Genomic DNA, 24,093 nt, shown 5'->3' with positions numbered 1-24,093 from the left:
AGTAAAAAGCACAGACATGAGGTGGGCATTGTTGGGGGGCACAAGAACCAACACCTCCCCTACCACATAACAGATGCTGAACTCCGTCGCAGGATAGACTTTAGTAAATGGGGCCAACAAAGACACTCTATGGCAGGGGGTCCCAAGGTTCAGTCCTGGGAGGGTACCACTGTGGCTGCGGGTTTTCATTCACAAATGAACGCTTCAGTCTTAAGTTCTTGGTGTATTCTGCATTCAGAAATCTGCGGCAAGTGTATTTGCCATGTACCGTATCTGCTATGTCTTTAAATGCTTGTTGGAATTCTGGATGGGCAGATCAGAGAAGGGGCAGCAGGAGTCTGCGTTGGTCCCACCAATAATTCCACTTTCTAACTCTGGGGGCTCTGCCATGATTTAATAAGACGACATCACACACACACACACATACAGTACACATCATAAACAGAGACGCAATGTGGATACATACAGTGACTGCCACGAAGGACAGAAGGGCACCCTAGTTGAAAGATGGCATGACCCATTGCCACGATTGAAGGTGCCAAGGGATGGACAAGCACAGGCACTTCCATCCCCCTTACGGTAGGTGGCAGTGGTTCACTGGAGGTGTTCTCCTCTTGGACACCCTCAGGGGCTCATGGGAAGTGCAGCTCTGTCGGGGTCCCTGGGTGCCTCAAGGGGGGTGGTGGGCTGTTGACGGAGGAGACCTCCCTAGTCCCCAAACAACCCCGAAGTCATGCCGAGTCACGAGAAGCCATTCTGGGTCCAGCATAAAAGGAGTCAGAGTCGGGAGGCAGCGGGCAACACTCAGCTGGAGGTGGAAGGAGTGCCATTGCTTTGTATGGTTTCTGGCTGTACTTTATGGCAGTTGGTGACTGTGGTGGAAATTTTGGGTCTGGGGTTTGAGGCTCAAGGCTCGGTGGTGCCCTCTACTGGTTACAATACATACTCTTAGGCCTAAGGTTACTGAGTTATTTGAATTTTACATTCATCCCCCCTTCCACTTGCTGTGCCCACCTAATTATAGTGAAGGGGATAGTGGCAGTTTATCCCAGCAGTTGTAGGCACAATGGAGAATGGGTTCAATGTATAGAAACACACACACTCACACACATCCCTGTATACTCTCTCTATCAAATCCAATGTCTGTCTCTCTGTCTGTCTGTCCGCTTTCAGAAGAGAACTACTTAGAAGATTAAGATCGGGTTTTTTTAGAATTTGCTTGAACATTCCGGTTGATTTTGTGACTTCTCTCATTGAGCTAAATATCAAAGTTTGCTTGCGGTAGCGATGTATTTGTGCAAATCCGAGAAACATGCAGTGGTTAGAGGTGAGGGGGGCGGGGCTCACTCACGCATCTGCCTTGGGGGCGTAACTAACATTCGCTTAGCTGGCAAATGAGAGAACTTCTTAACAGACTTGGATCTTTTTTTTTTTTTGTAGAATTTGCTTGAACATTACGGTTGATTTTGCGACTTCTCTCATCGTCCTAAGAATCATAGTTTGCTTGCAGGAATGATATATTCGTGCCAATCCGAGACAGAAGCTGTGGGCCGAGGGGAGGGGGAAGCGTGATGTCAGGAGTGGGGAGTTGGGCAGGACCCTCCTCGCTGTCCTGTGTCACTAATACGCGGGCAAAGCCACGGGGGGCGGCTAGTGATTAGGTAGTCATAAGTTGTCAGTTAAAATCATCAAAATTAAAAGAAATAAACATTTGAAATACATCAGTCTGTGTGTAATGAATGAATCGAATATACAAGTTTCACTTTTTGAATGGAATTACTGAAATAAATCAACTTTGTCATGATATTCTAATTTTATGACCAGCACCTGTATAGTGCCTTTCACATCTATCTATCTATTTATCTATCTATGTATCTATCTATATTATATAGTGCCTTTCACATCTATCTATCTACAGTTAGGTCCATAAATATTTGGACAGAGACAACTTTTTTCTAATTTTGGTTCTGTACATTACCACAATGAATTTTAAATGAAACAACTCAGATGCAGTTGAAGTGCAGACTTTCAGCTTTAATTCAGTGGGTTGAACAAAACGATTGCATAAAAATGTGAGGCAACTAAAGCATTTTTTAACACAATCCCTTCATTTCAGGGGCTCAAAAGTAATTGGACAAATTAAATAACTGGAAATAAAATGTTCATTTCTAATACTTGGTTGAAAACCCTTTGCTGGCAATGCCAGCCTGAAGTCTTGAACTCATGGACATCACCAGATGCTGGGTTTCCTCCTTTTTAATGCTCTGCCAGGCCTTTACTGCAGCGCTTTCAGTTGCTGTTTGTTTGTGGGCCTTTCTGTCCGAAGTTTAGTCTTCAACAAGTGAAATGCATGCTCAGTTGGGTTAAGATCAGGTGACTGACTTGGCCATTCAAGAATTTTCCACTTCTTTGCTTTAATAAACTCCTGGGTTGCTTTGGCTGTATGTTTTGGGTCATTGTCCATCTGTATCATGAAACGCCCAATCAATTTGACTGCATTTAGCTGGATTTGAGCAGACAGTATGTCTCTGAACACCTCAGAATTCATTCGGCTGCTTCTGTCCTGTGTCACATCATCAATAAACACTAGTGTCCCAGTGCCACTGGCAGCCATGCACGCCCAAGCCATCACACTGCCTGCCTCCACCGTGTTTTACAGATGATGTGCTATGCTTTGGATAATGAGCTGTTCCACGCCTTCTCCATACTTTTTTCTTGCCATCATTCTGGTAGAGGTTGATCTTGGTTTCATCTGTCCAAAGAATGTTTTTCCAGAACTGTGCTGGCTTTTTTAGATGTTCTTTAGCAAAGTCCAATCTAGCCTTTCTATTCTTGAGGCTTATGAGTGGCTTGCACCTTGCAGTGCACCCTCTGTATTTACTTTCATGCAGTCTTCTCTTTATGGTAGACTTGGATATCGATACGCCAACCCCCTGGAGAGTGTTGTTCACTTGGTTGGCTGTTGTGAAGGGGTTTCTCTTCATCATGGAAATGATTCTGCGACCATCCACTACTGTTGTCTGTCGTAGACATCCAGGTCTTTCTGCGTTGCTGAGTTCATCAGTGCTTGCTTTCTTTCTCAGGATGTACCAAACTGTAGATTCTGCCACTCGTAATATTGTAGCGATTTCTTGGAAGGGTTTTTTCAGTTTTCACAGCTTAAGGATGGCTTCTTTCACCTGCATGGAGAGCTCCTTTGACCGCATGTTGTCTGTTCACAGCAAAATCTTCCACATGCAAGCACCACACCTCAGATCAACTCCAGGCCTTTTATCTGCTTAATTGATAATGAGATAACAACGGACTTGAACACACCTGCCCATGAAATAGCCTTTGAGTCAATTGTCCAATTACTTTTGAGCCCCTGAAATGAAGGGATTGTGTTAAAAAATGCTTTAGTTGCCTCACATTTTTATGCAATCGTTTTGTTCAACCCACTGAATTAAAGCTGAAAGTCTGCACTTCAACTGCATCTGAGTTGTTTCATTTAAAATTCATTGTGGTGATGTACAGAAGCAAAATAAGAAAAAAGTTGTCTCTGTCCAAATATTTATGGACCTAATTGTATCTATCTATCAATCAATCAATCATATGGTGCCTTTCACATCTAGCAGGAGGAGGAGTATAGGAATCTAATCAAAGACCTTGTTAAATGGTGCGACTCAAACCACTTACACCTGAACACCAGCAAGACCAAGGAGCTGGTGGTGGATTTTAGGAGGCCCAGGCTCCTCCTGGACCCCGTGATCATCAGAGGTGACTGTGTGCAGAGGGTGCAGACCTATAAATATCTGGGAGTGCAGCTGGATGATAAACTGGACTGGACTGCCAATACTGATGCTCTGTGTAAGAGAGGACAGAGCCGACTATACTTCCTTAGAGGGTTAGAACATTAGAACATTCTAGACGAGAACAGGCCATTCAGCCCAACAAAGCTTGCCAGTCCTGTCCACTTGTTTCCTCCAAGAAAACATCAAGTTGAGTTTTGAAAGTCCCTAATGTCTTACTGACTACCACACTACTTGGTCGCTTATTCCAAGTGTCTATCGTTCTTTGTGTAAAGAAAAACTTCCTAATGTTTGTGCGAAATTTACCCTTAACAAGTTTCCAACTGTGTCCCCGTATTCGTGATGAACTCATTTTAAAATACCAGTCTCGATCCACTGGACTCATTCCCTTCATAATTTTAAACACTTCAATCATATTACTTCTTAATCTTTGTTTCTTTAAACTATAAAGGCTCAGCTCTTTTAATCTTTCCTCAAACTCATCCCCTGTAGCTCCTCAATCAGCCCAGTCGCTCTTCTCTGGACCTTTTCTTGTGCTGTTATGTCCCTTTTGTAGCCTGGAGACCAAAACTGCCCCCAGTACTCCAGATGAGGCCTCACCAGTGCATTATAAAGGTTGAGCATAACCTCCTGTGACTTGTTCTCCACACATCAAGACGCTATATAACCTGATATTCTGTTAGCCTTCTTAATGGCTTCTGAACACTGTTAGGAAGTTGATAGCTTAGAGTCCACTACGACTCCTAAATCCTTCTCATAAGGTGGACTCTCGATTTTCTGACAACCCATTGTGTATTCAAATCTCACATTTTTACTTTACATTTACTGACATTAAAACTCATCTGCCATAAATCTGCCCAAGCCTGTCTGCTATCCAAGTCCTTCTGTGATGATATAACGGATTCCAAATTATCTGCTAATCCACCTATCTTGGTATCATCTGCAAACTTAACCAGCTTGTTACTTATATTCCTATATAAATCATTTCTATATATTAAAAATAGCAGCAGCCCCAGCACTGCCCCCTGCTGGTCACCACTCTTAACATCAGCCAGTTCTGATGAGGTTCCTCACACCATCACCCTCTTCTTCCTGTGTCTGAGCCAATTCTGCACCCATCTAAAAACATCACCCTGAACTCCCACTTCTTTTAACTTGATGCCCAACCTCTCATGTGGCACCTTATCAAATGGTTTCTGATAAATGCATTTCAGATAAATAATATCATAAGCTCCACTTTGATCGTATGCTTTTGTTGCAACCTCATAGAATTCCAACATGTTAGTAAAACACGACCTCCCTCTTCAGAGTCCATGCTGACTGTTCCTAATAACTCCTCTTCTTGCCATGTGTTGCTCAATCTTATCCTTAATAATTCCTTCTATTAATTTTCCTGTGATGCATGTTACTGGCCTATAGTTGCTTGGATCTGCCCGGTCACCCTTTTTATATAATGGGATGATATTTGCCATTTTCCAGTCCTTTGGAATCTCTCCAGTGGGCAGTGACTTCCTAAAAATATGTGTCAAGGGTTTATATCTGCACTCACTAGCCAACTTAAGAACACAAGGATAAATATTATCTGGGCCTGGTGATTTGTTTGATTTCAAGGTTGGTGTCCTTCAACATCTGCAATAAGATGCTGCAGATGTTCTATCAGACGGTTGTCGCGAGTGCCCTCTTCTACATGGTGATGTGCTGGGGAAGGAGAATAAAGAAGAGGGACGCCTCACGCCTGGACAATCTGGTGAGGAAGGCAGGCTCTATTGTAGGCATGGAGCTGGACAGTTTGACATCTGTAGCAGAGCGACGGGCACTGAGCAGGCTCCTGTCAATCATGGAGAATCCACTGCATCCACTGAACAGGATCATCTCCAGACAGAGGAGCAGCTTCAGAGACAGACTGCTGTCACCGTCCTGCTCCACTGACAGACTGAGGAGACCCCACACTATGCGACTCTTCAATTCCACCGGAGGGGGTAAACGCTAACATTATTCAAAGTTATTGTCTGTTTGTTATACCTTCATTGTTATCACTCTTTAATTTAGTATTGTTTTTTATCAGTTTGCTGCTGCTGGAGTATGTGAATATCCCCTTGGGATTAATAAAGTATCTATCTATCTATCTATCTATCTATCATATAGTGCCCTTCACATCTATCTATCTGTCTATCTATCTATCATATAGTGCCTTTCATATCTATCTATCTATCTATCTATCTATCTATCTATCTATCTATCTATCTATCTATCTATCTATCTATCTATCTATCTATGTATCTATCTATCCATCCATATTGAAAGTGCAGTGAAGGACATGCGGGTATCCTGACTTCTTGCTACTGCATATATAAAGCTCAGGCCAGAGGAAGCCAGAATACCAGGAGCAGTTCCATCCCCAATACAACAGGTGGCAGTGGTCCTCCCGAGGCATCCCAGTTTAGACACCTGCCGGGGCCAGAAGTGCAGAGCTGTCGGGGTCCCTGTGAGATGTCAGAGACAAATGTCAGGGGAGGACCTTCCTACGTTTCCACATGACCCAGATGTGTTTCCAAGGGGACACTCTAAGGCACCAGAAAGCATTCACGGGGTCCTGCTTAAAAGGAGCCCACCACCTCACTTGGAGGGGTCGAGAGATGGGAGTGGGGGGCAACACTCAACAAGAGGAGTGGAAGGAGAGAAAGAAGAGGCCCTTGGGTGTAGTTTTTTGGTTGGCTGCTTTTGCACAGTTGGTGATTTATGTTTGTGTAATCAAATGCTTTATTTGGACCCAGGACCGTGATGGGTGGCATTGTGCCCGAGGTTTAGGTCTCGGTGGCGCCACCTTGTGGCCACACTATACACACATACTTACACACATCCTGTGACAGTCCCTCCATTACCTGATCATGTTTCCCTCATTTGGAAGTTGCTTTGGATAAAGGCGTCTGCTAAGCAAACACATGCAAATGGAAGCAGCGGCTCTGCTTGAAGGTTCAGTGTCGTCCGCACCCGCGTCTGCACTGCTCATTGCTAATCACCAGCAGTTGGCCATTAGGGAATAAACTCCATGGGAAAAAGTGAATCAAAAAGGATATGGAAAAGGGGAGTTTGGTTTTGATATAAACATAAGAGAAAGAAAAAGACGAATGAACCAAGCAGACCATTTAGAAGTAAGAGTGAACCATTCATTTGGAAAACTGGTTGGCATGAAAATCCGCAGGCACAGACGTACCTCCCAGGACTGAACTTGGGACCCCCTGCTCCATGACTGTTACCTTGAATTTGTCCTTGGCTGTGCCTCAAAACAAACCAATAAAAGACTCAAGAAGCTGGGACACAGAGGCCTGTCATGGGGACCTCACGAAAGCCACCCAAAATGAAGCATGTCCGCCCAGGCAGAGCCCACTATACTGACCTGGTCCAAGAGGAGCACCGAGGACTTGATGATCTCCCTCCACTTCTGCAGCTCTGAGTCGTGGTAGCGCTGCTGTGACTCCAGTAGTTGAGCCCACTCCATCTGCGACTGCGGCAGTTTGCTGCAAACAAGAGGCGGCAGAGTTTAAGAAAGCAGCCCCCGGGCTGTGGAGGTGCCCACCTGTAGGGCTACAGCCAGAGAAGGGAGCTTGTGCTGCGTAGTAATGACAGGGGCACAATCAAGAAAGTCTCGCCATGATGCACTCATGTCACTGATAAGCTCACCTTGACTGAAAATGGCAAGTGAACGGCTGGCCGATATGGACCCCCACTTAAAACCCCTCCACCCAGTACTGAAGTTAGAGAGAGTGACAATTAGACATCGAAACAGACTCCGATGTCCCTCTCACTGTGGACCGAGCGACTCTGAGACATTTGAGGTAACTCAGGTCTTCACACATCTCAGGCTGTCAGGTTAGGTCTGTCTATGACATTCTTTATTTGACAGTCACTTCTTAAGGCCTGTAAGACTCCCACACCCCACCCCACCCCACACATCCTTTAATCACATGCTACACACACTGGGCAAATGATTAGGACCACCTGTACACCTGCTTATCCATACAACAATCGAAACAGCCAATCACGTGCTAGGAGCACAACGCATAAAACAATGAAGGTCAAGAGCCTCAGTCTCAGAATGGGACCCCCGTGAAACAACTCAGCAGCAGACCTCCTAAAACAAACTACAAAGTACCTCATGTTTCACGTTGAAAAGACAAGAGCACAGAAAAAGGTACACTGTGAGGGGCACACAATACCGGTGGGTCTTACCCTGAAATAGCCTAATTACTTCAAGACATCATTAAAATGAAACTAAAAATATAAAAATAAATACAGTATATACTGTACATCTGACAGCCATCTGAATGGGCCTTTGTACAAAGAGAGATGGGCAGATAGATAAAGAAAGGCACTATATGACAGACAGACAGATAGATAGACAGATAGATAGATAGATAGATAGATAGATAGATAGATAGATAGATAGATAGATAGATAGATAGATAGATAGATAGATAGATGTGAAAGGCACTATATGATTGATATGAAACTATATAATACAGAAGAGAGGGAGTACATAGTAGGTAGAAAGTCTACAGTCGATTGATGGAAATGAAAGACGCTGTGTAACAGACAGACAGACAGACAGACCCAACATGAGCTGAGGTGCCATCCATCCCAGGAGTGCAGCAACAACCCTGTAGATACTGCGGATAGACAGAGAGACAGGAAAGGCACAGTATACGATGAGGAGACAGATGAGGAAGATGACTCACCTCTCCTGGAGGCGCAGGCCCTGCCACGTCGTCAGGCTTTGCGTCGTGTACTCCAGCATCCAGAGTTTGTAGAAGAGCATCATGTTGAGGAACACTAATAACACCAAGCTGCGAAGGACATGGGAGAAGAGAGTCAATGGGGTAGAAGACCAGGAGTCTACTGGGCATTTCTAGCAAATGTAAGAAGGAAGAGATGAGTGAAGGTTTAGGGTGACACAGAAACACACTGCAGAAGGGTGGGTTAACTAAGTCCTGGAAGACCACCGGGACTGTACTGCAGCTGATCTGACCATTAAAACGTTTGCCTCAACCCCTAATTTAACTTTAGAGTGTTTTGTCTGTTGCTCCTCTAAGTTTTTCTGTTCTTCTTCTCATTCTGCCCGCTTTATTCTTCCTGACACTTCCTCTAAAGGAGGTTCCTAGAGATGAGTAGACCCCCGGCATCAATGCACGCCTCCCACACCAATGTTCATTGACTATATCAGACTGGCCTTGTATCAAGTCACTGATGTGAACAGCTGCAATGAAGACATAAAGGCCTGTAGCCCAGCAGGACCATGTTAACCCACCCTGATACTGGTTCAGGTGGGATCAGACCACCTTAGAGTGCAATTTCCATTAAGGAGGCCAAAGAACAAAGCCCTGAGCGTTCAAGTCATTTAAAGCTTTAACATGACAGGTAAACATGAGGGCAGCAAACAAAACGGCAAGCATCAGTAAAGTCGTCTACCTCAGACAGATCCTAATGAGAGCAGAAAAAGGAAACAGAAACAAGAGCACATTATTAGACAGACAGGGCGGGCGAGGCTGAACAACATCAACAAGGCGGGGGGGCATGTCTTTAGGGTGGTCACTAGTGGGAGAGGCTGCTTTAACACAGGAGCTTTACTGATATAAATTGGGAAATTAAATCAAAAAACAAGGAAAGGGGGACACAAAGACAGATATGGGGCCAGAAGTCTGGAAGGAAGGAATGAGGAATCTGCAGCATCAGGACATGATTATGATTTAATAATTAATTTTCTTAGACAATCACTGGTCCAGTTTCAAAGAGAGCGACAGAGGGAGAAAGCACAGGAAACAGAGAGCCCACCAACGTGAAGACAAAAACAAGGAGAGCTCAGAGGGGATATGGAGAAAGTGAGACGAGGGCCAAGAATCAGAAAGCCAGCCGCACGGACTTGGACATCTCTTTAGAAATGCGGCTGAGTGACTGAACTGAAGCCCTGTGATGAAATATAAAGAGGGGGTCCATTAATAGAGCGCCCGTTGAAAGGTGACAACAATGGAGAGCAGCGTGAATTTGTGCAGTCTGCTTAAACACACTTAGGTGGCGATACCTGTTGGTGTTGGCACCTGGTTCAGTTTGGGATTTCAGGCCCCACTGAGGGTCCCTACAAGACCCTGGTGGACAGGCATTTACACAGAGGCTTTAATTCTTACTGCCACTGGTCATAAGATGGGGGGCAACACTTTACATTTGTACCAAGTGCCCCCCTGACTTTTAGAAGATAACAGTGGCTGCCATGTGGTGCTTCGGCCTTCATCATTAAATTTATCTTGTCAGTCTCCATTTTGGATTTAGATTTCATTTCTTTGCAGATTTCAAATCGGTAGAAGTAAGACCTGCTTTAACAGTGATTGAACGGAACCCCCAGGTCCTACAGTGTCAACGTTTTCCGACTTCATTGTTTATTTCAGTTATTAGAGGAACTCTCACAATGGCATCCCAGGTTCGCCAGAACTACCCCAGCGATTGTGAAGCTGCCATCAGCCGAATGGATAACATGGAGTCGACCTCCTCCTACACCTACGTGTCGATGTCTCGCCACTTCAGACGTGATGATGTGGCCCTGGAAGGCTTTGCAAAATTCTTCAAAGAGCAAAGTGATGAAGGGAATGAGAATGCAGAGGAGCTGAGGGAATTTCAGAACAAAAGGGGAGGTCGCACCTTCCGTCAAGAAAACATCAAGAAACCAGAAAAGGATGAGTGGGGGCCTGTGGTCTTGATGCAATGCAGGCCGCTCTAAACCTGGAGGACACTATCAAGCAGGCTTTACTAGATCTTCACAAAATGAAGAGGTGGAAATCACCGGATTTAGGAAGTCACTGCGCACTGGAGAGGTTCCAAAGGACTGGAAAATGGCAAATATCATCCCATTATATAAAAAGGGTGACCGGGCAGATCCAAGCAACTATAGGCCAGTAAGCTTAACGTGCATCACAGGAAAATGAATGGAAGGAATTATTAAGGATAAGATTGAGCAACACGTGGCAAGAAGAGGAGTTATTAGGAACAGTCAGCATGGGCTCAGAAGAGGAAGGTCATGTTTTACTAACATGCTCGAATTCAATGAGGAGGCAACAAAAAGATGCGATCAAAGTGGAGCAGATCGTATGATGATGTTGTTTATCTTGACTTTCAGAAAACATTTCATAAGGTGCCACATGAGAGGTTGGGCATCAAACTAAAAGAAGTGGCAGATCAGGGTGATGTTTTTAGATGGATGCAGAACTGGCTCAGACACGGGAAGAAGAGGGTGATGGTGTGAGGAACCTCATCAGAACTGGTCGATGTTAAGAGTGGTGACCAGCAGGGGTCAGTGCTAGGGCTGCTGCTATTTTTAATATATAGAAATGATTTATATAGGAATATAAGTACATGTAACAAGCTAGTTAAGTTTGCAGATGATACCAAGATAGGTGGATTAGCAGATAATTTGGAATCTGTTATATCATCACAGAAGGACTTGGACAGCAGACAGGCTTGGGCAGATTTGTGGCAGATGAATTTTAATGTCAGTAAATGTAAAGAATTACACATAGGAAGTAAAAATGTGAGGTTTGAATATGCAATGGGCGGTCGGAAAATTGAGAATCCATCTTACGAGAAGGATTTAGGAGTCATAGTGGACTCAACACTATCGACTGCCAGACAGTGTTCAGAAGCCATTAAGAAGGCAAACAGTTATATAGGTTATAGGTTATATAGCGCCTTGATGTGTGGAGTACAAGTCACAGGAGGTGACGCTCAAGGTTTATAACGCACTGGTGAGGCCTCATCTGGAGTACTGGGTGCAGTTTTGGTCTCCAGGCTACAAAAAGGACAAAGCAGTGCTAGAAAAGGTCCAGAGAAGAGCGACTGGGCTGATTGAGGGGCTACAAGGGATGAGTTATGAGGAAAGATTAAAAGAGCTGAGCCTTTACAGTTTAAACAAAGGATGATTAAGAGGAGACATTATTGATGAGTTTAAAATTATGAAGGGAATGAGTCCAGTGGATCGAGACTTGTATTTTAAAATGAGTTCATCAAGAACACGGGGGCACAGTTGGAAACTTGTGAAGGGGAAATGTCACACAAACATTAGGAAGTTTTTCTTTACACAAAGAACGATAGACACTTGGAATAAGCGACCAAGTAGTGTGGTAGACAGTAAGACTTTAGGGACTTTCAAAACTCGACTTGATGTTTTTTTGGAAGAAATAAATGGACAGGACTGGCGAGCTTTGTTGGGCTGAATGGCCTGTTCTCGTCAAGATGGTTCTAATGATTAAATTGCTTTATCGATTGTTAATCTATGAATGTAAATCATCAAGACAATGGTTGACTACATCAGCATCTTGAACAAGACTGGAGCTACCAGCAGTGCGTGGCCAGAATACTTGTTTGATAAACTCGCCCTGAAGGAGAGTTTATATTGTGCTCAGTAAACATTCCATTTAAAAAAAATAATTTCTTTGCTATTTATGAACTTTCCGGACTAAATAGTAGCCTTGTTGTGTTTAGGCATCACATGTTGATTCCTTCTTGGCCCAGTTTGAGTTCTTGATTTGGAGTATTTTGTACTAAATTTCTAAAATAAAGCACTGCTTTTGTTATTGTGGGTGAGGAGTCTTAGGTGGTCTCCCTCTCCCATTCTGTTTGAATTTCAAGGGCCTTTCCCACTCTTTGTGCAGGCCAGAAGCCTGATGCTTCAAGCATACGGAGTAAGAGGAAGGCTCCTTAGGTTTAGGAGTTTAAGTAACTCCATCTTAATTTCATGAGCCAGAAAGGACCACAATGCAATGCAGTCCAGAGTGTCCACTTCATTATGTACAGTATCTGGCCCACAGTGGTGGAGAACAAAATAAAAATAAAAATAAAACCGAGGTTCTCGACAGGCAAACCTTCACAGTGCGAGTACCCGACTTTCAGCAGCAGCACCAGCTGATCTCCATCGGCCAAGGAGAGACGAAGGCAGACATGTCTACTTACACAAAACTAATGATTAGCAGCAACTTGGAAACACTGTACAAAGCGAGGCCTCCAGAAAGGTCATCTGGGACGTGTTTAGTTTGCGTGGAACCTGAAAAAACAAAAGGAGAAGCACAGGGAGGACGTTACATGAGGCCGACCTCCTAAATAAACAGGCGGGCACATTCAGTTAGCGACCTCGGCCCTGCAAGAAAGCCAAATGTAAACTCGAGGGAGTAACCACGCCTTGGGAATTCAACGCATGCAGATGAATAAAGAGTGGCGAGGGTGAGGGGCTCTGGTGACATCTCTGGTGTCACGTCAGTCCTTAGAAGTCCTCACAGTGACATAAATCTTTTATGGATGGCTAATAATGTAAATATAATGGATTAGTTGGCTTAACAGGCCACCAGAACAGAGTCGGGGCCACTTCGCATCAATGCTCCAAGCATGTGGATGAGACACCATCCTTCCATGAGAAATTCTATTACATCAGCACTGGAACACACACTCAGTCAGGAGCAGCTCCATAATATACACACATAAATGTGCAGATGGGACAGGCTACTGCTGTAACATCCTGGCATGAAAAAGCACAAAAAGGGGAGCAGGCCTCAGAAAACCCACATGAGAGGCCAGGCCTGCTCTTATTATTTCATTTTCTGAGCCTCACCACAGGCAGCCTGGGCCCAAACTCAAAAGGAAAGAAGGCTTCAAGCCTACAGAGGCCCAAACATGGGCTTTTAAAGAACAGAATGTCTACAACAATGATGAAAGGGAAAACTGGAAACAAAGACAAAACTCCTTGATCTTTAAATATTGAATTTCAAAAAAGGCAAAACAGTAAAAGAAATGCCCTCAGGCAAACAAATCCAAGAATTGGCCAAACAGAAGATGGTACCTTAAAGACAAAGTAGGGCCAAAGCTAGCAAATTCAAGAACAGGAACTGAGAAAAAACAAACACAATGCTGAAGTTGTCAAACCCTCTTTAGCTTTGGCATAAATACTACTGGGCTGTGGGCCCGCCCCCGAGCTGCCTAATTAGGTGGCCCCGCCTCCTTAGGCTCAACATACAGGGAGCAGGGCTGATGCCAAGCAGCTAGGCTGACCAGATTTTCATAGTCTCAAAATGGGACACAACTTATTAACCAAGCAATCAAAAAAGGCAAATGTTTTAAATGTCTGTTAAATCAAAGAGAGCAGAGAGCTGCCTTTGTCATTTTTTTGTTCACGATACAATACAACACAATACAATTTACTTTTGTATCACCCAAAATCACACGAGAATTAGCGTAATGGTTTTTAACAGGCAATGCCTTTTGACAAGCCTTGACTCTCTAAAAAGACAAAGAAAAACTCCCAAAAGAAACCCTTGTGGGGAATAAAATGGAAGAAACCTTGGGAAAGGCATTTCAAAGAGAGACCCTCTTCCAGGTATGCTGGCATGAAGTGGGTGCCAAAAAAAAAAGGCGCTAAATACAAAACAATATGCAGAACAGAACACACAAGTAATCCTCAATACAATATAATAGTGGGGAATCTACAATATGTTTGTGGTACATTTTATCTTTGTAGCAGCTGGTTAAAGACATGACTTCTTCTTTATATTACAATTATTGTAAGGAACAAAATTCACAAAAATGGGACGTCTACACACCTACAAAAAAAAAAAAAACAAAGTATGCAGTAAATATGTTACATCCAGAATGAATGCGCATTTTTTGTTTTATTATTGTTTTGATTAATTCTGGATGATTATTTTTATTGTGCTTGTTAAATATTTAATAATCACATACTGTCACTTTAAATGTGCTACTTGTACTTTGTAGGTGGAGATGCAGAAGGCCATCCTGACATCTCTGCTGCTGGCTCCTCCCTTTGCCTTTATATTGCAATCCAAAAAGAGTACTTTGTGGGTGGAGCCACAGAAGGAGGGGCCACCCTGACATTTCTGCTACTGGCTCCTCCCTTTGCGTTTATATTGCAATCCACAAGAGTACTTTGTGGGCGGAGCCACAGAAGGAGGGGCCACCCTGACATTTCTGCTACTGGCTCCTCCCTTTGCATTTATATTGCAATCCACGAGAGTACTTTGTGGGCGGAGCCACAGAAGGAGGGGCCACCCTGACATCTCTGCTGCTGGCTCCTCCCTTTGCCTCTATATTGCAATACAAAAGAGCAGTGAACCACTGAGTTTGTGTAGCAGTCTGTTGAGAGTGCTTTATGATTTATTTCAATTTATTTTGCTTCTGTCTTTGGAGTTTTGTTATCAGATTATAGATTTGGACTAATTTTCCTTGGACTGTATGTTTAGGCAAATCCTTTTTTGCTAGTTTGTTATTTTTGATTTATTTCAATAAATATCTTCATATTTGAAAGATTTTCTGTTAAGACTTATCTCTGCATGCCAGAGCTTTATGGTTTTGATATATGGTGGCTCTAATTTTGTATTTTGAATGTCTTGTCATTTCCTAACCTGCTTATTCCAGTCTAGAGTCATGGGGAAATTCCAGAGTCTATCTCAGCTAGATAACAGAGTGCAAGGCTATAGCCTGAAGAGGGCACCAGAACACACACACACACACACACACACAGTTATCTACAAACCAGACCACAAGGAGAGCTAAGGCTATAGCTGTACCTGCCACATGCTTGATTCTGTGAATGACCTCTTCATCGGTGGGCGTGGTGACCGGACTGACCACTTCTTCCATGTGCTGGGCCCGGATGTGGGCAAGCGGCCTTTTCCGTCTCCTCACGGTTGAAGCCTTCGTGTTCTTTTCTTTGGGTGACTGTCGGTGGGACTCGATGAACGTCGCCTCAACCTTTGTCAACTCAATCTCTGTTGGGAGAGTCAAAACAGGAGAGAATTGGTCTTTTAAACCAAGCTGCACCTAAGGGAAGAGCAGCCAAAGCAGCGAGTGTCCTTGAAAATTCAATGGGAGATGTCATTATCTCAGATTGACATGGTGCCCCTCAGTGGCCAGATGAGGGAAAAAATTGGCTCACAACTTGTAAATGGCTGTGCTGACGTTTTAAATCAAAATATCAAGCAGTCTGAAGTTACAGAGTTTGGCCCATCAAGGGATGTCCGTACGCACCACCAGGGCATGAAAACAGTCTGTATGAAACAGAAGGCACACAACAAAAAGATGACACATTTAAAACCAGAATGACTGCCTATAGCCGCAGGTTAAACAGATTGGCACCCACGATCACAAAGTCACGAGACCCTGAAATCTGACAAGGTCTGACTACTGGAGTCTACACCTGAAGCACACTGAGATCTGAAAGAACTTGAAGCCCCCAGGATGAGACATTTTATTTAAGACAAAAAGGATCCAAAATGCTGCAGTGGAAAAGGCAGAACACAGAGATGTGACTATAAAGCACAGCACAGGATGGTACAAATGGTGAAAAGCACGCCAACTGCCATCGGCTCGTGACATACACAACATTCACGGCTTCAGAAAAGCAAACAGGGTAACTGAAGAGCCCAGACTTTCTACATAGCCCCTGTTGTCACTCCTCCTTTTGATACAGGGCCATTGGCACTTGGCACTCACAAATATTATAACATAAAAAAAAAATACTGTGTGTAATATATATAGAGTATATGGTCACGCATGCACCTCTGAGGACCCCCTTACAGGCTCAATTGGGGTATGTGATGACCCACCAGGGTGCTGTCACTAATGTGCTCTTCTTCTCTCCCCGCAGCTCTGAAAAACCATCCAGGGCACATAGCCCCGCCCCTTCCTGCCTGCATAAGACAAGAATGCCAGGCGCCCAGAAGGAGGTGTCATTTGTGAGCAGAGCAGCCCACCGGACGGAGCCTCCACTGAATATTCTCGATTTACCTCGGCATAGAGCCGGATTTCTTTGCTGTTTATTTTGCCCACATGCTATGAGTATTGAAGCCAGAAAAAGGTGTGAGTTTTTTTTTTTTTTTGGTTGGACTTCCTTATTAAGCGGGATGACCTGACTGGTGTCCCAAATATTTTTCTGCTTCATGACCCGTCAAACCCAGACACTACATATATTCCCAGGGATGCAATTTTCCTTCCACATCCCAATGACAAGTGTGTTAAGTTCTCTGAGGACTAGGTGTGGGGTGCCCTGTGGCACACTGGCACTCTGTCCAGGGTTACTTCTCCTCTACCTAAAATAAGCACTTTGCCCCCTCCCCATGACTTTGAAATGGATCAAGCAGCTTGATAAGGACAGATTTATGGCATTCAATGCAACAGGCTATGCACCGAGACAACCAACAAACCAGGACACCAAAGTGTGCAAAGTGGCCGACTCTGCCAGGGCCTCACCCCTAACGTCTACCGAGTACAATGACTTTATGATTGAGCAGAAACAGTCTATTAAAACTCTGGGGTCACACCGGAATCCAACATGAGAAATGGAAGAGCAACGCGCCAAGGTAACGTTTAAAGTACACAAGACAACACGTACCTAAATGTCGGAAGTAATCATCCAGGCCACTCCAGAAGTTCTTTTCAATGAAGCTCTTGACCAGCCCCCAGGGTTGCTTTCTGTACCGGAGTTCAGTGGACACCCTGCAAGGCAAACAAGACCTTTATCTGTGTTTCCATGGCAACAGGGCAGGCACAGCAGGCCACACAGGTGTAACAAAGAACACGCACACACACGGTCAGGAGCAACAACAAGCACAGCACACTTGGACAAAATAACCTGAGAAGGCGCATGGCAGCTAAATAAAGATAACAGGCCAGCCATACCTGTTACAGAAAAAAATAAAAACTTAAAGGATTCTGACAAATGTGTTTATACACACTGGCAGACATAAGGCATGTTCATTTAGAGTTTGTAAAGGTAATTGTGGTCAGGCTTTGGAGACCCTGTCCCAGCTGGGCTGTCAGAAGATGAAGGAGTGAAGAGAGCCCCTCAAGTTAGAGAATGAGAATGTAATAGAAAGGGCAGTGGGGAAGGCAACATGGAACTTTAAACGGCCCTCAACCTTGTGATTGGGGGGCAGCGAGAAGCTGCTATTGAGGCCCCTGCAAAGTTGCCTTGGTAAAAGTGAGCCAGCAGTCTTAGCCGGGATACCTGGTGCCACCGGTGGGAGCTCTGAGTAAGGTGACCCCAGGGGTTTCGTAGGGGCAATGTCTGGCCCAGCCATATGACAGGGCACATTGTGAAGCTGCCATTGAGGCACCCTGCTGGGTCACCTGGTGCCTTTGGGGAAAAATAAGTCAACTGCCAGGCAGGGAAAGCCGGGACCACTAGGGGGAGCTCTGGACAGATGACCTCAGGGCTTTTGTAAAGCCATATGTGGCCGGAAGTGACATTGGAAGCCCTCCTGGGAATCAGAAATAATGGAGAGCACTGGCCATTAATCTGAGAGATTGTGACGTTCAGAGATGTCTGAATTGATAGGCATGAAAGCGAGCTGGCTGTTCATTTATCATTATCTGGTCATTAATCACAAATTAGTCATTCATTAGTCATTCATTAGCTGATAATAGATTAATCAATCATTATCTTGGTCATTAATCTATCATTACCATTAATTTAACCTAACTGGCCATTAATTTATGCAATTGTGACATTCAGAGATGTCTTTGTTAAAGGTATGAAACCTAATTGGCCATTGATCCCTCATTATCTGTTATTAAAATAATTAATTAATCATTAACTGGCCATTAATCAATTACAATCTCTCATTAATCAAACCTAACTGGCCATTAATCTCTGAGACTGTGACATTTAGAGATGTCTGTGTTGAAGGCATGAAACCTAGTTGGCCATTGACCCCACAATATCTGGCTAATAATCATTTGTAATTAAATAATAATCAATTAATCATTAATTGGACATTAATCTATTATAATTTTTCATTATTTGCCATTAATCTAATTTAACTAGCAATTAATTTTTGCAATTGTGTCATTCAGATCTCTGTGTTACAGGTGTGAAGCGCAGGAGGCCATTAATCTATCATTATCTGGCCAATAATTGTTAATCAATTATTAGTCCATTAATTTGTCATTAACTGGCCATTAATCGATTACAATCTCTCATTAATCAAACCTAACTGGCCATTAATCTCTGAGAGTGTGACATTTAGAGATGTCTGTGTTGAAGGCATGAAACCTAGTTGGCCATTGACTCCACAATATCTGGCTAATAATCATTTGTAATAAATTAATTTAATTATTATTTAATTACAAATGATTATTAGCCAGATATTGTTAATCATTAATTGGACATTAATCTATTATAATTTTTCATTATTTGCCATTAATCTAACTTAACTAGCAATTAATTTTTTGCAATTGTGTCATTCAGATCTCTGTGTTACAGGTGTGAAGCGCAGGAGGCCATTAATCTATCATTATTTGGCCAATAATTGTTAATCAATTATTAGTCCATTAATTTGTCATTAACTGGCCATTAATAATCCTGCCTCTTAATGATCAGTGGGGAAAGGGATCTCAGAATTTAAATTTCTGAAATGCAATGGAATCCTGTCATTCGTAAAATACACAAATTATAAATTTTGCACACTTTCTAAACAAAGTTTTACCCTTGCCACATCCTTTGGGTCAATTTTGACCCACCAAATACTTTATTTTCCATTTAAGGTTTTTCTGCCATAAAACCTCCAGAAGGTTACCTTTTTTTAAACGTCTTTGACAGTACAGATTAGGATGGCTGTGGTGGGCTGGCGGCCTGCCCAGGGTTTGTTTCCTGCCTTGTGCCCTGTGTTGGCTGGTATTGGCTCCAGCAGAGCCCTGTGACCCTGTAGTTAGGATATAGCGGGTTGGATAATGGATGGATGGTTGCTGATACACCACGACTACGACTATAGGCTGGTCAACAAGCCCCCATCTTTCATTAACCTACCTGAAAGCTGCCCTCGGTAGTTCAGGGCATTAACAGCCTGCCAGTCCCCAACACCATCGGTGGCTGCTTACCTGAGACGACACTTGTTCTTGGCGACTCGTGTTAACGTGTAGCGGTTGAGAGTGTAGAAGTAGTCGTGATACGGGACATCGTGCGTTATGACCTCGGCGTCGATGACGTAACACTCGCTCTCTTGACTGGCCTTGTACAGAGTCTGAAAATAAAACAAGGAGCACAGAAAGTGAGGCCTTGGAGGGGCTGGGAGAACGTGGGCTCTGTTTTTTGTTTCAGTCCTATGTAACCAGTAAAGGGGGCACCAACACTCCAACACCAACACAAATACGAATTTAAATGACAATTTATTACAATAAAGATATGAACGTGTGATATAACAGTCTCACAGCACAAGCCTTCCTTTCTCTACCTTCTACCTTTCTCTGTTTCTACTTCTTTCTGGTGACCGTTGCCCACTTGGAATAAGAGAACAAGTAGTGTGGGAGACAGTAAGACTTTAGGGACTTTTAAAACTTGACTTGATGTTGTTATGGAAGAAATAAGTGGATAGGACTGATAAGCGTTGTTGGGCTCAATGGCCTGTTCTCATCTCGATTGTTCTAATGTTCTAATATTCTAATATACAGTATGTGATGACCCCTAGTGGCCACACCGGCTATTAAATGGCACTGGCGCACTGGGCAGTGAAGATGTTGCAGATGAGCACAGTCAAAATCAGAAACATGAGCTGCCAAGACCGAAACGCTAAACAAGAACAGCAGTCATAGGAGATGCAAATAATTTCAACACCAACAGGACAAAAAAAAAATTATAAGAAGAACACGCACAGATAACGAGTGCTCTGCTGCACCAATGACGGCAAAGGCCGTGACCTCTGAGGACACGCCCCCTGACAACTGGGAGCCACGTCTTGATGACGGGCCACCAGAAATTACATGGCATTATAAATGGCAATAAAAAGAAAAACTTTATTCCAGAGGCAATACATGAACAAAACACCAAGCTAGAAATATTCAAAACCTCATACTCAGAGAACCCTAACCCTAACCCTAATTGTTAAAGAAAAAAAATGTAAAAAAGTGTTAACACCATAATCGTTTGTTCAAGTTATCTGACGCCTCTGACCAGAATGATCTAATAATCCATGGCTGCAGTTGTACCTACAGGGCTGCCTCATTGCTGAAATGTCATCTGGAAGGTCACGAGTGACACACGAAAGGCGACACACAAACTTCCTACCTGTGTTTCAGTGACCGTGGCAGTTTTAGGCGCTAGAGGGTTGGTTAGTGTGATTGTATACATGATCTCCCTCGTCTGGTTGCCATTGTCTTCCTTTCTCCAAGGATGATACACCATGTCTGGGAGAAACAAGAGCAACAGGAGAAATGAATTTAAACAAAGGGTAGCCGAGAACGAGGCAGGTGGACAAACAGAAGATGGCAGAGAGCCGCCGGGGTCAGGTCACCCTGGGCAGAAGAAGAAGCAGAAGATGAAGATGAAGAAAATGATAAAGAAGACAAAGAACAATAAGATGAAGAAGAAGATGAAGCAGAAGAAGAAGACAGATCTCAGGTAACTGGAACAAGAATTGCATGCTGTTGTGTTTCCATTCTGCAGTCAGTGTGGCCCCCTAGTGGCTAAATTGATGATCTGTAGTTCACAAGGCCTGTTGGTTTGTTCAGCCTTAGAGGCTCACAAGGTGACCCTGACAGCGTCATTTAACCTGCACGAGCTTACACTACAGAGAGAAGTGCCAGAAAAGAACCTGAGCATGGGGGTCACTGCAGAAAGAAAAATGTGGAGCACTGGCGTGGTTTTGTATATTCAGTTCAATGGAGTCTGATAGAGTCCTCTACACTGAATACACGCTTAGGGTATTACTGTAAAACAGGAAAGGAAGGAGTCAGGGCTGCGCATGTGGCACTCGCCATATTTTTTGAGAAGAACAGGTGCCAAATGCCACCTGGGACTGCTGGATGTAGGACATTAACATAGAAGACCCACTTTGGTAATTACTTACCTCTTGAGAAAAACTAATCAGTTCAAACCAGCATGGAAAAAGGAGGAGGTTCACCCCAATGGGAAATGTCAAAGAGAATGATAAAAAAGAAAAATTTTAAAGTATGAAAGGCGCTATATATATATATATATATATATATATATATATATATGTCAGGTACTATACGATAGATAGATAGATAGATAGATAGATAGATAGATAGATAGATAGATAGATAGATAAGAAAGGCACTATATAATAGACTAATGCACTACATAACAGGTAATTTCAGGTAGCGTAGTAAGCTGTCATCTAAAGATGTCACTGGTTATGTTCCTGTGTGTGTCACTATATTAGGACCCATGAACAGACACTTCTGTAAAGTCTAAAGGACTTCACTTCATTTCTCAGGATGTGTCACCAGTTTATCTGTCATTCCAGGAGCCATTCTTAGTTCAAACACGTCTCAAGAGCACCATCTACTGGGTAGAAGGTGCAGGCCGGTATGAAACAGCAATCTGCACTAAGGAGTGAGCTTGTTCCTTGCTGTAAGGACATTTGTACTTCAAAATAAATGAATCGATCAAACTTAACTAAATAGATAAATAAAATGTGAACCAAACCTGAAAACCTCCTCTGCTCCAGGAACTCCCTTAGGAACTGGGACTCGGTGAAGAGCAGGTCATACATCTTGTCCACGCTGAATTTGAAGACCTCGTTGATGTACTGCCGGCCGTTGAGGTCATCGTAAAAGGCCTGGACCTCTCCTGTTGGGTAAGGGTGGGGTACTTCATTAGATAAGGCTGGCGAGTGCAGTTAAGGATGAAGTCAGGAAGCTCTAACTCATAAGAAAGCCTCATTAGAGTCTCTGGACAAACCAGCAAGTGATGGGATTGAAGCAGAAACCCTGAGCCCTGTTAAAGGTTTCCAGATGGGACATGTAGAGATCTTAGCTATGAGCTCCCCCAGTGTGCAGGACATGACCAGATGGTCCCCTCACATTTGTCAGACTTGTCATACTTTGTTATGTTCTTAGGCTCTGCTGCACCCTCCATGACACGGACTCTCCTACCTTCTCAGTGTCCAAACAACTTGAAAGCTTAAAACACAGCTGGGGATTCTTCTGGAAGAAGCTGATGTCTGTTAATGATTTCAGTTTTTGTTCCCCTATAGGCTGCTTCATCACAGAGGGGATCCTCACTGCAGGATGGAGCACATCAGATCTGGGAGAGGTCCAGGTGTTACCTTTCAGTGCCAACTCTACACCCTAACCACACTAAGCCCTAAGCGTAACCACTTACACTGACCTCAGACTAGAACTGCACTGACTTCATGGTACTGCCTCTGTACAGATACACCGTATTTCTGTAGCCGGCGACGCGATATACCTTGAAAGCTGATACATAAATTAATGATATAATTAGAAGGGAATGGAATAAATAAAGAACATAATTATTAGCAACATGATTAACAAATACACATCGGATGTCAGAAGTCTGTTATACGTTAACACCCAGATATCACACAGGGAAGTTAGGGTCCGACAGATGACTCCGCCCACATTCAACCTATCTCGTATCACACAGCTGACTCTGTCCCATCCCATGTTCTTTGGGGAAGAAAGGACTGCTGAATACAGGAGAGGTCTGACAACAAACTTCGCCCACATCAGTCTCCACCTCAGCCTGCGTCAGACTCTGCCCGATGCCACATTCAACAGAAAGGGAATGACTACTGAATACAGGAGACCCCATCCACATTAGTCCTCAAACGATTCCACAGTCTACAATAAGGGAGTGAGTACTAAATATGAGGGAGGTCTGACATCTGACCCCACCCACATCAGTCTCCATCCAACCTTGCAACAAGCAGCAGACTTCAGCCCATCCCATGTTCCACAGCGAGGGGAAGACGACTGGATATGGGAGGGGTCTGACCTCCAACTACGCCTACTTTATATTGGTCCCCATCCCATCTCATGTTCAGAATCAAGGAGATGATTACTGAACACAGGAGAGGTCTGACATCAGACCCCGCCCACATCACTCTCCACCTAAACCTGCATCATGCAGTGGCTCCGCCCCACCCATATTCCACAGAAAGGGAATGACTACTGAATACAGGAGACCCCACCCACATTAGTCTCCAGCCCATCCCACATTCTGCAGCAAGGTGATGGTTGCTGAACACAGAAGAGGTCTGACATAAAACCCCACCCACATCAGTCTCCACACAGTCCAAAATTATGCAGGGGACTCCCATCCCCCTTCCCAGACTCAACAGTAAGGGAATGACTACTAAATGCAGAGACCCCACCCTCATCAGTCCACACTGTTTCTTCCATCATGCAGCAGACTCTGCCCCAACCCATGGCGAAGGGGTCTGACATCCAACTGCAGCTATATTGTTCCCCGCACCATCTCAAGATCAGTAGCCAGGGG

General features: G+C 43.9%; 2 protein-coding genes across 11 annotated transcripts in view; one reads left to right on the top strand and one right to left on the bottom strand.

Annotated features, from left to right (window-relative positions):
• The window catches only part of gramd1ba (GRAM domain containing 1Ba), a 325,749-nt gene that overhangs the window by 1,682 nt on the left and 299,974 nt on the right, over positions 1-24,093 (bottom strand). For 8 of the 10 annotated variants that reach the window (XM_039764176.1, XM_039764172.1, XM_039764180.1 and 5 more), the window contains 9 exons: positions 22,276-22,419; positions 20,893-21,011; positions 19,710-19,852; positions 17,224-17,327; positions 15,401-15,601; positions 12,780-12,870; positions 9,255-9,266; positions 8,525-8,632; positions 7,186-7,306 (listed from right to left, as the gene is read on the bottom strand). In XM_039764176.1, coding sequence (XP_039620110.1) covers positions 7,186-7,306; positions 8,525-8,632; positions 9,255-9,266; positions 12,780-12,870; positions 15,401-15,601; positions 17,224-17,327; positions 19,710-19,852; positions 20,893-21,011; positions 22,276-22,419 — 1,043 coding nt within the window. The remainder of the gene's footprint in view (positions 1-7,185; positions 7,307-8,524; positions 8,633-9,254; positions 9,267-12,779; positions 12,871-15,400; positions 15,602-17,223; positions 17,328-19,709; positions 19,853-20,892; positions 21,012-22,275; positions 22,420-24,093) is intronic. The other 2 variants (XM_039764173.1, XM_039764175.1) reach the window with 1 other exon arrangement.
• Positions 9,661-10,628, top strand: LOC120535952 (ferritin, spleen middle subunit-like). The gene has a single exon (XM_039764183.1). The coding sequence runs from the start codon at positions 10,246-10,248 to the stop codon at positions 10,552-10,554; it is 309 nt and encodes a 102-aa protein (XP_039620117.1). The 5' UTR covers positions 9,661-10,245; the 3' UTR covers positions 10,555-10,628.

The sequence above is a fragment of the Polypterus senegalus genome, chromosome 9 (assembly GCF_016835505.1).
Source record: "Polypterus senegalus isolate Bchr_013 chromosome 9, ASM1683550v1, whole genome shotgun sequence".
In the NCBI taxonomy this organism is placed as follows: domain Eukaryota; kingdom Metazoa; phylum Chordata; class Cladistia; order Polypteriformes; family Polypteridae; genus Polypterus; species Polypterus senegalus.
This window is presented reverse-complemented; position numbering and strand designations above follow the sequence as displayed.